General features: G+C 35.1%; 1 protein-coding gene across 5 annotated transcripts in view; it reads left to right on the forward strand.

Moving 5' to 3' along the window:
• Ncoa1 (nuclear receptor coactivator 1) overlaps positions 1-19,545 on the forward strand; it is a 232,400-nt gene that overhangs the window by 175,784 nt on the left and 37,071 nt on the right. For all 5 annotated transcript variants that reach the window (XM_076834033.2, XM_076834034.2, XM_076834035.1 and 2 more), the window contains 5 exons: positions 922-1,069; positions 2,326-3,649; positions 6,844-7,024; positions 16,914-17,031; positions 18,588-18,756. In XM_076834033.2, coding sequence (XP_076690148.1) covers positions 922-1,069; positions 2,326-3,649; positions 6,844-7,024; positions 16,914-17,031; positions 18,588-18,756 — 1,940 coding nt within the window. The remainder of the gene's footprint in view (positions 1-921; positions 1,070-2,325; positions 3,650-6,843; positions 7,025-16,913; positions 17,032-18,587; positions 18,757-19,545) is intronic.

Consider the following 19,545-nt stretch of genomic DNA (forward strand, 5'->3'; position numbering starts at 1 on the left):
GTAATTCTTGTGTTTCAGTGGATATGACTTTTTACCTTGGTATAGCTGAATCTAACCAATTGCTCTTAAAACAGAATTCCATTGTATTACTAAAACATCAGTAACATTTTATTAGTAGTTTGGAATATCTTTTACATATTTAATAAGCATTTATCTCTGCAGTTAGAATTTTGTCTGCTGTTAGTAGAGGTTTAAGACAGAAATAAATGATGTTATTTATAAAGTGATTTTAAAAATAAGTAAAGTGACTTGACTGCTTTAATCTAGTTTTCTTCCTTATGTTAGTAATCATTGGTTTTATCTTAATTTGCTTATTACTAAACTTCAAAAATTCAAACATTAAAAAATAGTACATATATATGCATTTAATAATTTGTTAAATGGGACCTTAATAATTTAAAATTTTAGTGAAAAATTAAATTTGATTATCAGTTAAGAAATGCTGCAAACCAATCAAAACTTAAGGGTGAGTTTTTGTAGTTTGTGAATTATATCCCAATAGAACTGTTATTTAAAGATCAGCTAGCAAAAAAACCAAAACACAACATAACTTGTTAAAGATGACACAGAAAGTGAAGGGGAGAAAAGTACTTCCCGGTATTTTTAGTAGAGACAGTGAATTCTGTCCCATTGTAGTGAGCAATTAAGGTTAATTTTTTCCTGATTTGAGGTTTCTTCATAAAACTAATTTATATGAGGAGGGAACCATTGAAGTAGGAGTAAATTAGTGGTAGATTTCAGATGGATTCATTTCCCTCCTCTGATTTCTGCTTTGTCTGAACTTTCTTTTGATTTTGAGTGGGCAGCAATTGGGAAAACATTTAAAACGAAGTCCTAGGTAGAAACAAGGCCTGGTAATTTTCCTTTGCCCAACGTTCAAGTATCAGGATTTTAACTAGGTTTCTCTTTTGTTTGAAACAGTGATGACTCGTGGCACTGCCTCCAGCCCATCCTATAGATTCATATTGAATGATGGGACAATGCTTAGCGCCCACACCAAGTGTAAACTTTGCTACCCTCAAAGTCCAGACATGCAGCCTTTCATCATGGGAATTCATATCATCGACAGGTACTACTTATTTGGAGAGCTACATATGAAATAAGTCAGTTCACATATCTCTTCTTAAATAAAATTTTTATACTCCTGGTAGCTAGAAAACAGAAATTCTAAGTTAGGCATAAAACTAGTATGATGAGTATATAATCAATTTATCCGTGTTGGGTTTTAAAGTTTTGTTGCCAGATAGCTTTCTTGTTCATAAAGGCATATAGAAAATGTGAGACTGAAAGTATGTTTTAGGGGGTACAAATAAAAAGGTGCCTAAAAATGTTCAACTTTTCATATACGAACTTACAATCTTAGAAGAGATTTTAGAGTTTGTTAACACTGCTATTTTAACTTTATGGCGCTTGAGTTCAATTGACAGTTTCTCACAGAAACTACAACTATTTAACTTTTAATGATATTAAACTATCAACTTGAGGAGATTTTTTAATGTTATTGCCACTAATTTATTCCCTCTCAAAATATCTTTCAATATGGCAAAACGATTCTTTTATCCTAAGAGTTATTCAAAATCCTACATTTACAACTGCTTAAAATGTAGCATTAAAAAAAGACATTTCCCCTCACTTCATCTTTTTCTCATTTAATGTTTTTGCTTATTGGAACATGGTAATACCAGTCACAAATCTGTTGTCATAATAGTGAACTTGAGTAAAGAACACAGTAAAAACCTGAATTCAGCATTCTGGTTTTTTGTTTTTGTTTTCCTAGTTTTAGTTGAAATTATTCTTGTGAGTGGAATTAGCAGTTCTTTTTTTCATATTGTGATTTCTCTTTCAAAACATCTGCTATGTCTGCATGTCACCCTTTTTAATTTTCACATCAGTGACACAGTATTTTCCTTACCCAGTCTTCCTCTTTGGAGTTGAAATACTTAAAAGCTGTAACAGGAATATCATGAATAAGTGCTTAATAAACAAAGGTGTGGGGAGTTTCATTTCAACCACAAGTGTTACCATAATGTTAATTATTTGTATTAAGGTTAGAAAAATTTTAAATGTACATCTCTTAAATTTTTTCCAATGCCAAGAATAATTTATTTTTCATGTAACTGAGACCATTTCCAATTTAAGGGTCTACAAGCACTCTTTCCTAGGAAGGGGTGCTGATTATTTCACAGTGCCACTGTTTTTCATTAATTTAAGGTGATACAGAAGCTCTTTACTTGATAGTGTTAGCTTGTAACATTAATGAGTTTAATAGTTTTGTCTTATAAATAGAAACAAGGTGTTTGAATAATAATGTCTTTTTCCCCCTAGGGAACACAGTGGGCTTTCTCCTCAAGATGACACTAATTCTGGAATGTCAATTCCCCGAGTAAACCCCTCAGTCAATCCTAGTATCTCTCCAGCTCATGGTGTGGCCCGTTCATCCACATTGCCACCATCCAACAGCAGCATGGTATCCACAAGAGTAAACCGCCATCAGAGCTCAGACCTTCATAGCAGCAGTAGTCATAGTAATTCTAGCAACAACCAAGGGAGTTTTGGATGCTCACCTGGAAATCAGATTGTAGCCAATGTTGCCTTAAACCAGGGACAGGCCAGTTCCCAGAGCAGTAACCCCTCTTTAAACCTCAATAATTCTCCTATGGAAGGTACAGGAATTTCCCTAGCACAGTTCATGTCTCCAAGGAGACAGGTTACTTCTGGCTTGGCAACAAGGGCCAGGATGCCAAACAATTCATTTCCTCCAAATATTCCAACATTAAACTCCCCAGTTGGCATGACAAGTAGTGCCTGTAATAATAGTAATCGATCTTATTCAAACATCCCTGTAACATCTTTACAGGGCATGAATGAAGGACCCAATAACTCTGTTGGCTTCTCTGCCAGTTCTCCAGTCCTCAGGCAGATGAGCTCACAGAATTCACCTAGTAGATTAAATATACAACCAGCAAAAGCTGAGTCCAAAGATAACAAAGAGATTGCATCCATTTTAAATGAAATGATACAGTCTGACAACAGTGCTAGTGATAGCAAACCCCTGGATTCAGGGCTTCTGCATAACAATGACAGACTCTCAGATGGAGACAGTAAATACTCTCAAACCAGTCACAAACTAGTGCAGCTTTTGACAACAACTGCAGAACAGCAGTTACGGCATGCTGATATAGACACAAGCTGCAAAGAAGTACTGTCTTGCACGGGCACTTCCAGCTCTGCCTCTGCTAACTCTTCAGGAGGTACTTGCCCCTCCTCTCATAGCTCGCTGACAGAGCGGCACAAAATTCTGCACCGACTCTTACAAGAGGGAAGTCCCTCAGATATCACCACTTTGTCCGTGGAGCCCGATAAAAAGGACAGTGCATCTACTTCTGTGTCAGTAACTGGACAGGCCCAAGGAAACTCCAATATAAAACTAGAACTGGATACTTCAAAGAAAAAAGAATCAAAAGACCATCAGCTCCTGCGCTACCTTTTAGACAAAGATGAGAAAGATTTAAGATCAACTCCAAACCTTAGCCTGGATGATGTAAAGGTGAAAGTGGAAAAGAAAGAACAGATGGATCCTTGTAACACAAACCCAACCCCGATGACCAAACCCGCTCCTGAAGAGATTAAACTGGAGTCCCAGAGCCAGGTAGGTGATTTCTTGCTTCTCAGAATGACCATTTCTAGCTGTCCCCCCCCCCCCCCATTTATTCTACTCCAACCATTGACTAGGTTTGGATTCTGCTGTGTTTTGATCTATCTATTGGGCATATATTAAGAGATTAGTATCAAAGATTGAAAAATCCAGTGATGCTCTCAGAAATTTTCTTTAGAACTTTAGGGGGCTACAGTATTAACGTAGCATTATAAAAAGTAGATTTTTATTTCTTTCTGTGAAATCAGAGTTTACATCTCTGGACGTTTTTCAAAAATACCTTCCCCTTTCCTGTTCCCTCCTCCCAACCCCACATATTTAATCCAACTCTGGGGAGAACCTAGGGATCTGCATTTTAAAGACACAATCCAGATAACTCCAGTGTGTAGTTAAATTTGAAAACCTCAGATACAAATGAGGTGGGAGAGAAATGTGAGGAGTTAGACAAGGGTACCTTGTTCAGGCATTTTCTCAGGCTGCCTTTGTTCTCATCTGATTGTAACCACCTTCAACCCCTGTCAGAGATAGCGACTTGAATATCCTGGGTAGGAGAATATTGCCTTTCTATCACATGCCTTGAAACAGAAGTAAATTTTTAAAAATTCATAAATTGTTGTAGATTAGGAGTTCCCATGCTAAGGGTGGAGTGAGGCTAATATGAAAATAAACAGGTAGTTTCCTATATTGAATAATTGTTTATGAAACTTTAAAGGAATATAAGAAAAAAGTATATGATGCCTCCGCACAAAAAGCTTTCAGATTATTTAGAGACAGAATAGAGACACTCATGAAATAGGTGACACTCAATAACTAGCATGTATTTATAAAATAATTTACCAACAAGACTCTCCATTGAGAAACAAGATTCACACTTACCTGGGTACTTCAGTTTCTTGAACCAGCTTGATTTTCTGCCCTCATCTCACAAAAGTCTCTCTCTTCCGTAGGCATACTACAATCTAGGCATATAGAAGCCCTTGCCATCCTCAGGCTAAGCTATGTTCCACTAAGCATCTTCTGCCGTGCCCTTCTCTCTCTGCCTGCTGAACTTCTACTAATCCTTCACAAACCATCTTGTATCTGATAGCATCTTTCTAAAGTTTTCCCCAAATAACCCCTTCCTCTCTCTACTCTCATAAAGCTTTGTATTGTCTGTTTACTATTTATAGTAACACTATTTTTTCTATTTCTTTATATGTGTGCTCTTTGAGGATAAAGCTGTGTCTCCTATTTCTCGGAACAGTGAAACTAACATTGTTTTTCTTTTAAAACATAAAAACAACTTTAAACACTTAAAAATTTTAAAAGTAACATTTTAATAATACAATGCCATTGTGTAGTTCTAATGTGCTGGTACATCTGTTTTGGTGCCCATATGCATGCATTTCTGCCAAATTTATAACTAGGAGTAGAATTGCATGATCATAAGATATGCAGACAATCTCTTCTGTTAGGTAATTGTGCATTTTCTTTTTTAAAAATATATATTGTTTTAGTTATACATGGACACAGTATCTTTATTTTGTTTATTTATTTTTTATGTGGTGCTGAGGATCGAACCCAGTGCCTCACACGTGCAAGGCAAGCACTCTGCCACTGAGCCACAACCCCAGCCCGGTAATTGTGCATTTTCTAGTGTGTGAGAATTCCATCTAGTTGTTCTTTGTCCTTGCTAATGCCTGGTATTGTCAGTCTTTTAAATTGAAACTTCCAGGATATGAACAATTGTAGCTCATAGTTTTAATTTGCATTTCTCTGGTAAATAGTCATTGGTTAGTTGATTTTTTAAAATATTTTTTCTATTTGTTAATAGACCTTTATTTAATTTATTTATATGCAGTGCTGAGAATTGAACCCAGCACACTTTCATTGCGCTACCACTGAGCCCTAGCCCCAGATATCTTTTTTTGTAAATTGCCTAGTCTAGTCTCTTGCCCATAATTTCTAATCTGTTGTTCTTTATTTATTTACTTTTATACATGTTCCTTATGTATTTTGGATGTGAGACATTTCTTGGTTATATGTTTGCAGATACCTTCTCCGTTCTGTGGCTTATCTTTTTATTCTCTTTTTTAAGTATTTATTTTTTAGTTGTAGTTGGACACAATACCTTTATTTTATTTATTTTTATGTGGTGTTGAGGATTGAACCCAGGGCCTTGCATGTGCTAGGCGAATACTGTACTGCTGAGCCACAACCCAGCCCTTCTCATTCTCATAATGGTCCTGTTTGATAAAGTTCTTCATTTTAATATAGTTGAATTTGTCAATCTTTTCCTTTATAGGTAGTGCTTTTGGCACATGTGTAACAAAGACATATTCAAAAATGTTCATAGCAGCTTTACTTGTATTAGCCAAAAGCTGGAAACAACTCAAAAATCCATCACAGAAGAATGGATAATTATATTGTGACATAGTCAAACAATAGGATATTATTTAACAATGAAAATGAGTGAACTGCTACATGTGACAATATGTCTGAACTTTAGAAATATAATTTTGAAAAAAGACATTAAAAATACAGACATATAATTCTAGAATCTAGAAAGAAAAAATTTTAATTGAATTAAATGATGAAACCCAAACAGAAAGCTATTTTATATTAATTAATTATCTCAGAAAAACCATGGTATAATCCTTTTGTAAAAAAAGGTCAGTTTTCTTCTATACATTACCTCAGGCAGATTAGTGACTCCCTATTCTAAAAGGTGTGTGTTAAGCTATTAAATCCTTAAGTGGGAAGTAACTTTTCTGAGATCTTTGAAGAATGATATACTATTAACTTTAAAACGTTTCCCCAAACTTTTAAATTAAAGATATCTAAAAGTAAAGTAGGTCATTCTGCAAAATTTTGAAAACTATGACAGAAAAAGAAATAACCCATAATGCCATTAAAACATAGTATTCTTGACGGTTTTTTCCTAGTTCAATCCTTTTCTTATAAACAAATGACATTAAATACATACCACATGTAAATTATCTTATATCCTGTAGTATATTATTATAAGCATCCAGTGTTTCTTTTTCTTCCCAGTGGAATAGATAGAATGCTCTAATTATCTCTTCTGTCTTACATACTCATATTTAATTTGTAGAGTTCAGAGGAGCAACTTTATTTCTACATTGTTTCAGGTGAAAATGTAAAGTGTATTTTCTCTAACTTTTGTTAACTTTTGGTTCCCTTCTTAGTTTACAGCTGACCTTGAGCAGTTTGATCAGTTACTGCCCACTCTGGAGAAGGCAGCACAGCTGCCAGGCCTGTGTGAGACAGACAGGATGGATGCTACAGTCACCAGTGTAACTGTCAAATCGGAGATCCTGCCAGCTTCACTTCAGTCCACCACTGCCAGACCCACTTCCAGGCTGAATAGTATGTGTTGGGGACAACTCTTTGTTTTAAATATTTAGCAATAACGTGGATTAGTACTTTGTTGCTCACTGTTGTTGCAGAAACTTTTGCGGGGGAGGGTGGCAGAGATCAAGAATGAAGTATCTTTATCTATAAACAATAAACAGTTATATTTAGACATGAACTTAATTCATGTATATTTTAAATAATAGCATAATCTCTGCCCTCTCATGGTTGATGTTAGGGTGAATAGTTGTTGTTAAGAAGAGCAATTTCATGTTCTTACCCAAAGCATTCCATAATACAACATTCAGAAATATAATAGTGGGTCAGATCACATTTCCCAGAACATCCTCCTTGAACACTAGTCTTATGAGTTGCAAGGGGTAAAAAAAAATGATCTGTGCTAAAATAGCCCAGGCAAAAGCTGCATGTCATATATTTTCCTGTTGAAGTGTTACTTACCTATTAAAAGTTTTGAAAGGTCCTGGATTAAACCAGTTTAGATTTCTTTAACCTACTATTGCCTATGCTTTCTTGATTATGGAAATTTTTTTCTCAAGTAGTACATATTACTCAGGAGAACGAGTTTTCTGTGGAATATTATTTAGGAGACAACTGTATGAAAGTATGTCACTATCATTCTAACCCAGGTTAGTGTTCTCCTAATTAAGAGATATTTTGATAGTATACCCATTGATTTTTTTTTTCACTCATCAAATTTCAAAGTTGAATAAAACCATTGTGCAACCTTGAAACTGAAGGAAACTAATTAACTAAAATTCAAAATTTATTAGGGTTCCTTACCTTCATCTTGTCACTCTAGAGGGATCTGACGTGGATCTTCATTTATTTCAATCTTACTGGAGCTTTTAACTATCATGACCCAATTCCTGAAAGTTTATCAAGATTTCCAGACAGCTGCAAAGAATTCTGAGTCATCTGTGACATTTTTGGAAGCATGCTTTAGCTGACCAGAACATCACAGCAGGAGTCGGCAGCCTAGATTCAAGAATCACATTCTCCATTTATTGACAATGTTACATTGATGAAATGAATTTTCTGAGTCTTACTCTCTTTATCCACAAAATAAGAATTAGATAAAATGATCAAAAGTTTCTTCTAGGACTAGGGATATAGCTCAGTTGGTAGAGTGCTTGCCTAGCATGCCCAAGGTCCTGGGTTCAGTCCCCAGCACCACACACACACACACACACACACACACACACACAAAGTTTCTTCTAATTGAAACAGAGAAGCTGCAGACTCTGGGATAGCAGGCACAACTAGGGAAACAGATAAGTACTGAAAATAGATAAAATGGAAGTCTGCATACTAATTGATTTAGATTCCTTGCTCCCTTCCCCATTAAGTATGAGAAACTTGTTGTGGTCAGCTTTTTTTGCTGCTGTAACTTAAAGACCAGACCAGAACAATTGTAGAAGAGGAAAAATTTATTTAAGGGTTCATGGCTGCAGAGGTCTCAGTCCATATGCAGCCAGCTTCATCATGGCTAAAGAGTGTGACAGAGGAAAACATCTCATATGATGATCAGGAAGCAGAGAGACTCCACCTGCCAGATACAAATATACCCCAAAGCCCCGCCCCCAATCCCCACCTCCTCCAGCCACACCCTACCACTTCAGTTACCACTCAGTTAATCCCTATCAGGGGATTAATTCACTGATTGGGTCAAGGCTCTTAGAACCCAATCGTTTCTCCTGTGAACCTTCTTGTATTGTTTTACACGTGAGCTTTTGGGGTACACTTCACATCCAAACCATAACAAGACTGAACATGTTTTCTCAGGAGACACTACATAGTCACTAAATGTCTGGATATAGATATATAAGGGGTGATCCCCTTTGCACTCTAAGCAAAAGCCATCTTGCCATCTAATTGTCCAACAATGAAGGCTACCAGAAGAGACCAGCCTTGCACCAAGCTCTCCCAGGCAGTTATAGAGCACTGCAAAAACAGGCACAGCCAAGGATCATTAGGATTTTGAGGAAAGTCCACAACTTCAAAGAGAGCAAAAGAAACAAAGTATGTTGTGGAAATGTACAATGAGTGCATGAACTAAAAACAACAACAAAACACTATTAAAGTCTTTGGAAAGATAAAGATATATTATCCATGAATAACATAGGAAGGGAAAAAAGGACCAAGAAATTAGATGTCCATAATAAAAAACTACGAGGAAAATGTGAGACAGTAAAACTGAGAAAAGCTGTGGCTGTATTGTGCACTATGCATGTGTTTGGTATGTGCTCCATCAGATGGGGACAGAAAACAGTTTCTGAGGAAAAAACAACTATCAGGAAGCTGTAAACTGAACAATTATCAGAACTTACATATAATTGGAAGGTGTTAAAGTTGAATCGGAGTAGGTAGACCTTTCTGAACATCTGGGGCATTTGGAAGAAAAATTAAAAGGCCTTTCCTTAAGATTAAGTTTACTCTAGACCTTTTCTTAGAAATTTTAAAAAAACAACCCTCAAAAGGTTCAAGCTGATGTACAAGTGAAATATCTGACAGAATGATATTCTGTCACTTTTTTTGAGAGAGAGAGAGAGAAATTTTTAATATTTATTTTTTAGTTTTTGGTAGACACAACATCTTTGTTTGTATTTGTTGCTGAGGATCGAACCCAAGCCGCATGCATGCCAGGCGAGCACGCTACCACTTGAGCCACAACCCCAGCCCCGATATTCTGTCACTTTGAAAGAGGACACCAAATTTCACTCTCAACAATGTAATATTCCTAATCTCCAGAATCAAATAAAAATTAATAAAGCCGTTTCTTCTATTAGACGTAGGGTCTCTGGTTGTATTCCTAAGTCCTTGATCCATTTTGAGTTCAGTTTGCATGGTGAGAGATAGGGGTTTAATTTCATTTCGTTACATATGGATTTCCAGTTTTCCCGGCACAATTTGTTGAAGAGACTATCTTTTCTCCAATGCATGTTCTTGGCACCTTTGTCTAATTTAGGATAATTGTGATTTTGTGGGTTAGTCTCTGTGTCCTCTATTCTGTACAGTTGACATTGGTCTACCAGTCTGTTTTGGTGCCAAATTCCTTAATAAGACTCCTGTGGTGCAAGAATTAAAATCAAGGATAAATAAATGGAACGGACTCAAACTAGAAAGTTTCTTCTCAGCAAAAGAAACAATATGAGGTGAATAGAGAGCCTACATCTTGGGAGCAAGTCTTTACTCCTCTCACATCAGATAGAGCACTAATCTCTAGGGTATATAAAGAACTCAAAAAGCTAAACACCAAAAAAACAAATAACCCAATTAATAAATGGGCCAAGGACCTGAAGAAACACTTCTCAGAAGATGGTGTACAATCAGTCAACAAATACATGAAGAAATGTTCATCATCACTAGCAATTAGAGAAATGCAAATCAAAACTACTTTAAGATTTCATCTCACTCCCATCAGAATGGCAGCTATTATGCATACAAACAACAATAAGTGTTGGCAAGGATGTGGGGGAAAAGGTGCACTCATACATTGCTGGTGGGACTGCAAATTGGTGCAGCCAATATGGAAAACAGTATGGAGATTTCTTGGAAAATTGGGAATGGAACCACCTTTTGACCCAGCTATCCCTCTCCTCAGTCTATACCCGGACTTAAAAACAGCATACTATAGGGACATAGCCACATCCATGTTTATAGCAGCACAGTTCACAATAGCTCAACTGTAGAACCAACCTATATGGAATATTACTCAGCAATAAAAGAGAATAAAATCATGGCATTTGCAGGTAAATGGATGGAGTAGAGAAGATAATGCTAAGCGAAGTTAGCCAATCCCAAAAAATCAAATGCCGAATATTTTCTTTGATATAGGGAGACTAATTCATAGTGGGATAGGGAGCGGGAGCATGGGAGGAATAGACAAACTCTAGATAGGGCAGAGGGGTTGGAGGGGAAGGGAGGGGGCCTGGGGTTATTAATGATGGTGGAATGTAATGATAATTATTATCCAAAGCAGGTATAAAGACACAAATTGGTGTGCATATACTGTATATACAGCCACCCAAAGTCACAAATACACCAGTTAAATCCCATGGACAGACACCAGAGTCAGCTGCACTCTGAGCAGAGTCCTGATGGCAGCTCTTCTGTTGCCCTTTAATTATCCCAGCAATCACCCATGGCCTATTCCTTTACTCACTTGAATGACACTGAGTTTGGAATTATTATGGTACTTTTCTGGAAAAACCTATCCTGGAAAATCCTCTTTTTACTGTTTTATAGTTCAGTTGAAGTTTTCCCCTGAGTTTGTTTCTAGCTGGGCTTTATTTTTCAGAAATTCTTCACTTTTCTAGTCTACTGCCATGATATTTCTTTTGCCTTTCTTTTAGCTGTGGATTTTTTCCCTCTTTTTCTTTTGTTTATTTCAGTGATATTTTTGGAAGAAAAGATATAGGTAATAAATCTGTCACATTGAACTAGAAAATTTCCTTGGGTTTCTGTACATATGAGAAAACTATGATTCAGAGAATGAAAAGGAAAACACACACACACACACACACACACACACACACAGACAAAAGCTTGCTCAGAGTTACACAATTAATATGTGTAGACAAGGATTTAAATCTCAGTCTTCCTGAGATTTATATGTGCATATACGAGCTCATGCGGTGTGACCAAGTGGTTTAAACAGTTTGCACATATAAATTCCAGGCAGATTGAGGTATAAGAGCACAGCCAACACAGTATTGGTTTTTCAGCATAGACAAGAGAGTATTGTTGATCAAAATGTGTACAGCTTGCCTCTCTGGTAGTACCTTCAAGACCATGGCACTGTTCTTTTGACTGTCTCCAAGTTCTTGTTCTTTGAGGGTGGATTTGATTGTTGAAAATTTTCAGTTATTTAGAACCAAATTTGTTGATCAAAAAAGAGTAATAATGTTTTTTTAATCAAAACTAAAATTAAACTTGTGAGATTTATTTTCTTGAAGGACTTGTGGGCTAGTTAAGATCATTCCTGAAGATTCTAAAAATATTTGAGGATTAACATCACTAAAGCAAGTGAAAAACCTCCTCAGTTGGTATTTTATGTTGTTTGAACACACACATTCTGGGATGATTATTTTTTTAAATCCTATTAATATGTAGTACATTAAAAATTTGTATAGTTATGGATGGGGATATAACTCAGTTGGTAGAGTGCTTACCTCTCATGCACAATGTTCTGGGTTCAATCCCCAGCACCACACACACAAAAAATCATGTAGCTATAAAGTTAATGAGTTTCACATATAACATTTTTAGGTTTTGAGGTTACATTGTGTGTGTGTGTGTGTGTGTGTGTGTGTGTGTTAAGCAATTAAGATACAGGCTTCTGGAGCTGGGGCCATAGCTCAGTGATAGAATGCCTGCTTCGCATGTGTGAGGCACTGGGTTCAATCCTCAGCACCACATAAAAATAAATAAATAAAGATATTGTGTCCATCTACAACTTAAAAAAAAAAAAATAATAATAATAATAATAATAATAATAATAAAAAGATACAGTCTTCTGCATTCAAAACAACACCAAAGAAATGTGTAATGAAAAGTCTCTTCATGGGGCTGGGGATGTGGCTCAAGCGGTGGCGCGCTCACCTGGCATGTGCAGGGCGATGGGTTCGATCCTCAGCACCACATAGGAATGAAGTGAAGATGTTGTATCCACCAAAAACTAAAAAAAAATAAAGATTGAAAAATTCTCTTTCTCTCTCTCAAAAAAAAAAAAAAAAAAAGTCTCTTCATGAACTTTGGATGGTGTAGAGGGGAGAATGGGGCTGTGGGGAAGGGAAGGACAGTAGAATGAGACAGACATTATTACCCTATGTATGATTACATTACTGGTGTAACTGAACCATGCACAGCAAGAGGAAGGAGAAGTTGTATTACATTTGTGTACAATGTCAAAATGCATTCTACTGTCATGTATAACTAACTAGAGCAAATTTAAAACTTAAAAAAAATTAAAAGTCTCTTCATTCTAAGAGCTATATTATGTTTTCTCTGTAAAAGAAATGTATAATATGCACAGACTTCCCTTTTTTATACCGATAGCGTCATACTATACATTCAGTGTTCTGTATCTTAGACCCCTTCACTTGGCTACCATTGTATACCAGCACGAAAAGAAGTTCTTTATTCTTTTTATAGCTTGTCCTTATACCAGAAGGTAACTTAACTTTACTTAATTAGTTACCTAATGATAAGCACCTTTTGCTTATCATTAAGGATATAATGAGTTACCTTATAGAGATAATTTACCACTCCTGAGTATATGTCTCAAAATGAAGTTCTTAATAGAATATCTGAGTCAAAGATAGATAGATACATACATGTATACATACATACATACATTTATACATATACATACATACTCCCCAGTGGCCCTTCTCAGATTGTATTAACTGGTAGTTAATATTTCTATTTCCATATATCCTTCTCAGTACTTCTAATTGTGCATTTTCTCAACTTTATCAATTGATATGTTTTTTCCCAAGTATCTCAGGGTAGTTTTAAATGATGTTTCTTTTATTATGAATTAATTTGTTTTATGTGGCTTCTTTGACATTTATCAATGTGTTCTTGGGTTTTTATCTTACCGATTTAAAGAATTTTTTATTAGAGACTCTTTGTCTACATGCTATTTTTAAAAAATAAAACACTGTAAGTACTGTGCACAGATAATTGCCAAATGTACCACAAAACTGAGCCAGAAACTTCCTTTTCAACAGCTGAAGAAAATTAACTGTGAACATGAAAATCAATAGATACTGCATCAACAGAGGCATAGAATGTACAAAAGCCACCCTCCTGGTTAAGACAATGCCGTCTACTTGGTGTACAGAAAATTTTTAAACTATTTGATAATATAATTTTTTCTGGGTTCAGTATGGCTAATGGGGATATAAAATTTTCCTTTTAGCCAGATTTTAAATTGAGAAAATATAATATTGAGCATTTTATAATAACAGATAATATCAGGTGTGTGCATGCTACTCTAGCCCCATACTGGGGAGGCTGAGGCAATTGAGTATAGCCTGGGAACATAAGTGAGACCTCAACTCAAAAAATAATAGTGGCAACAACGAATGTTAATTACTCGATCAAAGATCCCTAAGGGCTTCTTTTCTACCTCTATTTCAGCTGCCTCTCTTGCAAAAATTACTGGCCTTTTTTTTTTTTTTACATGTATACATACTTATTCATATTTGTAGTAGAAACACAATCATGACCCAAACTAGGAGATGTATTCCAAGGACAAAGAGAGAACTTGTGTATTTCCTCATTAATACCATCAAACCCTCAAATTTTTTATAGAAGGCATTTTCTAAAGGAAGTCCAAAAGTTTGAAATTAGTGCAAGAATAAAAACCAACTTCTTTTTAACAGCCTATGCAAAAACAAAACAAAACTTTTAATTGAATCAAAGCTTAATTGGTTTGGTTGGTTTGTTTGGTTGGTTGGTTTTAGTTTTTTGTTTTTGATTATTTGTTTGCCTACTACACATCAAATTTAGCATATTAATCCTGTTTTGGAAATATTTTATCTAAGTTCGTAACATTTCCCATCAAGACTTGTAAATGCCCTGTTATAACAGTGGGATCTATTGTTTTAAATGTGTGCATGCACTTAATATAAGTTAGATTTCTTAAGGAGATTAGGAAGATTGAGGAGTTAATATGTGTATCAGAGCAATGGGACAACTTTAGATAATCTCTGACCAGTTTCCTAATTAAGATAATGATAGGAATTAAGTGATTTAATTTCCATCACCATGGTCATTGTTTTAGTTTGATTATTTTTGTTTGTTGTATTTTTCAGCATCCTTACAGAATTTGATTTCTCTATTATTTGTTATCATAGAAATCAGTTTAATTGAAAGCCATAATTATGTTCATTTAAAAGTGAATGTAGGACTGGAGTTGTAGCTCAGTGGTGGGGTGCTTGCCTAGCACATGTGAGGCCCTGGGTTTGATCCTCAGCACCATATAAAGATAAACAAAGAAGGGGCTGGGGCTATGCTCAGAGGTAGCACACTTGCCTGGCATGTGTGAGGCCCTGGGTTTGATTCTGAGCACCACATATAAATAAATCAACAATTAAACAAAATTAACCTATCAACAATTTAAAAAAATTTTTTAAGATAAATAAATAAAAGTATTGTGTCCATCTACAACTAAAAAATAATAAAGTGAATGTGTTTGTAGGGATTTTTATTTATACTAAATATTATGTGTATTTCACATAAAAGTGAGCGTAATGTGTTTTGCATAATTTTTTCAGATATCCTTAAATCTACTTATTTTTTATTCACTAGAATGAAAAATTCTACATAACTCTTCTCTTGAAACTCTAAGCTAGACCGGAGGTGTTACTCAGCAATACAGTACTTGCCAATCTTGCATTCAGCTCTGGGTGGGATCCCTAGCACCTCAACAACAATAACAAACTCAAAACCCTTTTAGCTTAAAAATTGCATTATTTACCTAGGACTGCTATAAAGAAATACATAGATTGGGGACTTAAACAACAGAAGTTTATATTCTTGCAATTCTGGAGGCTGGAAGTTGTAAAGGGTTTGTTTTCTTCTGAAGCCTCTCTTTGGCCTGGAGTTGACTGCTTTCTCTCTAGGCTGTGTTCTAATCTTCTTATAAAGATTCTAGTCATGGATTGGGTTGTAATATTTCATTTAAAATGAATTGCTTCTTTAAAGACCCAGTCTCCAAATAGTCACATCTTGAGGTACAAGATATTAGGATTTCCACATATGAATTTGGAGGGACATGGTTTAACCCATAACAATGACCAGTTAACATAGATTCATTTTGGAAATTATAAATTGTAAAAAGAAAAATAATCCTTACTCCTATTACCTGAAATGAACCAAGGAGAAATATAGAAAGAGCTTCCCAGAATTTTTTCTATTAACATATATGAAGTAGTTTATAAAAATAGATTCATCCTGAACATAATATCTTAGAATATGCTTTTTCTTTTATTCAGGTTATGATTTTTTCCACTATTAATAGTTAAGAGATAATCACGAATTTTTCCAAAAATTTCTAAAGAAAAAAATTCCTAAAATGTATACACTGTCTTCTTCAGTTACAAAACATAGTCCAACCTTTCTTCATGTGAGTATCATTATAAGCCTGAATTGTTATACCATAATTATACAGCTATCTTCTTAGGGTAACAATTAGAGCCTTGTTCATTTGCTGAATAGCCTCAAACTGCCATACCCTTTAGTTTCTGTTTCTACCTTTTATTGACTGCATTTTATCTTTTGCTCATAGTTCTCATTTCATGGTGATGACACTCTCTCTACATACAGTGTAGTGTAATATGCAATAGATTGAAAAAGTAGTTAAATGAAATTATTTACTTTTAAATTTATTTTTAAAATAAACAATTTCTGACAAAGTTCTTGATTCTCCTATGGTAATATCAACCTATGTACAAACTTAATTCTATATTTTCTTTTACTGAGAAATATTTTCTTTTATATATAGCTACATTTACTTTTTTTTAAAAGAGAGAGTGAGAGAGGGGAAGGAGAGAGAGAGAGAGAGAGAGAGAGAATTTTTTTTTAATATTTATTTTTTAGTTATTGGCGGATACAACATCTTTGTTTGTATGTGGTGCTGAGGATCGAACCCGGGCCGCATGCATGCCAGGCGAGCGCGCTACCGCTTGAGCCACATCCCCAGCCCTTTACTTTTATATGTAGCTACATTCTGGATAATTTATGTTTCTGAGTAAGTAACCTGTCATTGAAGTAATATTTTATAGGGAAAAAATCTCACAATTACACAATGTATTTTGAAAGTATTGTCATTTTTATCTTTTATTGTGACAATGACCTTTTCTTCTTCAATCAGGATTGCCTGAACTGGAATTGGAAGCAATTGATAACCAGTTTGGACAACCAGGAACAGGTGACCAGATTCCATGGGCAAATAATGCTGTGACAGCTATTAATCAGAATAAAGCAGAAGAGTAAGTAATATATTTTATATTTTATAAAGTATCAAATACCAACCTCTAATCCAAGAACTACTATTCCCAAATTGAATTCTAGTTTACATTGTATTTTGTGAGTTATACCTTGATATAAATGTTTAAGGGAAAAAAGAGAGGATGAGGGAATACAGAATCAAGCAGATTAATTTACTACATGACAGAAGGGTAGTGTACATTGTAATCACCAAGAGATGGACATGGTATACAACTGTTGTTTTGTATTTCATCTGTGCTCCTTTGTTTTGATTACTGTAATATTCTTGGGACCTGTGGATGAATTGGCCTCAGCACAACAATTATATTGCCCTTAAGCTTTTAGTCATGTAATTATTTTGTCTAAAATTTCTCTTTATTTGAAGGCATAAGGAAGGAAAGTACTTTCTACGTCTGTTTAGTGCTCTGATTATAATTTAATTTCTTAATCCACATAGGCAGCTGTATTCCTTAGAACAGAGTATGTCTCATACATGGCAACCAGAAGGAGACTAAATAGCATTGAGTGTGGTTTAGAACTTTAACTTGGACTGGGTTCCCATTATGAACTGATACACTGGCTTTTCTTTTTCCTTTAACATATATTATCAAAATGTCATCACTTTCCCACAGAAAAAGTTCTTATATTATTGTATTAGTGTAATTAGAATTAATATTATTTTCTATATTTTTCTAAGTTTTATTTTTTCTATATTTCTACATATATTAATTTTTTGTATGTTTCTAAGTTGATATCACTTTGGATTAGATACATATTTTGTACAAATCAACAGTTTGTTTTGTTGCTTCATGCCTACCATGTTTAATTTTTCTAGTTTGATTTCTTTCATATATGTTAATTGTGTCATGCTGTCAATAGGATTTGATCATCTTTTGGGGAAGGGAAACCAGGGATTAAATTCAGGGGCACTTAATCATTGAGCCACATCCTCAGCCCTATTTTGTATCTTATTTAGAGACAGGGTCACATGGAGTTGCTTAGTTTCTCGATTTTGCTGACGCTGGCTTTGAAATCACGATCGTCCTGCCTTAGCCTCCCAAGCCACTGGGATTATAGGAATGCACCACCGTGCCTGGCATGATTTGATCATATTTGAAAGTAAAATAATATTTCTTTTGATTATACTTCAGTTATCAATAATTGATGATATAGAATAAGTAAATAAATCTGAGTATAGGCCAAATGATTTTTCTGAGTTTTTATCTTTATTTTTTTACTTTTATTGAAAATTATTTTCCCTTAATTATGTTTGTTCCCTTTTTCAGGGTATTTCAGTAAGCTAATATGAAGAATATAGAAACAAAGTTTGATGATTGACAAAAGAATGAAATGTATTCAAGCTGTATATACTGATGTTCTTTTAATTTCTGTACATTAAGCATGGAACATTTTATTGTATTAGAATTTACTGCCAAGCATTTCAACAGAAATTTTCTAGAACCATATTTGTACTTATATGTGTATATTTGCATTCATAATATTGAATAATTTTTTGCTGTTTCATTTTGAAACTTTCTTAAATCTTTTGATTCTGCAGCCAGTGTATCAGTTCACAATTAGATGAGCTTCTCTGTCCACCAACAACAGTAGAAGGAAGAAATGATGAGAAGGCTCTTCTGGAACAACTGGTGTCCTTCCTCAGTGGCAAAGATGAAACTGAGCTTGCTGAACTAGACAGAGCACTGGGAATTGACAAACTTGTTCAGGTATTTATTACAGATGGCATTAATTAAACAGTGCAACCCTGAGAAACCAGAAAGTGACTTTTTTGTTGTTGTTGTTCTGGGCATTGAACTCGGGGCCTCATGCATACTAGGTAAGCACTCTCCCACTGAGCCACATCCCCAGAAAGTGATTTTTAAGCAAGATTTTTCAGTATCATCCCCACCCTGCTTTAGCTGTTTTATAATTTATCCCTTATTGAATTTATCAAAATACATAATACAAGGATTTTAACACTTGCCTAGCATGTTCAAGGCCCTGAGTTCAGTCCTGGGCCCTAAAACACACACACACACACACACACACACACACACACACAATAACTAATGGGCTTTTTAAACAAAAAAAGTACCATGATCATTAGAATTAGACTGCCTTAGTTTTTCACTATGGATCAGAATCTTACAAGCTCTAGCTAGAATAGAGTCCAGATTTATATCATCACTTCTTGTTTTAGAACTAAATGTATCCTTCTTCATGCTTTTTTTCAAGATCATTTTTATTGGTGCATTATAATTGTACTTTATAGTGGGCTTAATTGTTATATATTCTATTCGTACATGCACATAACATAATTTGGTTAATTTCATTGTCCAGTACTTCCATTTTTCCTCCCCTCCCAGCCCCTTTGGCCCCTTTCTTGCGATCTTTCCCCCTCCCAAACCTATTTGTTTCTTTTCTTCTCTCTTCTTTCTTTTTTTTTTTTCCTTTGTGTCTCTCTAGCTTGCACAGAGGAGAGAAAACATATTACCCTTGATTTTCTGAGTCTGGCT

This window comes from Callospermophilus lateralis, chromosome 14 (genome assembly GCF_048772815.1).
Source record: "Callospermophilus lateralis isolate mCalLat2 chromosome 14, mCalLat2.hap1, whole genome shotgun sequence".
In the NCBI taxonomy this organism is placed as follows: domain Eukaryota; kingdom Metazoa; phylum Chordata; class Mammalia; order Rodentia; family Sciuridae; genus Callospermophilus; species Callospermophilus lateralis.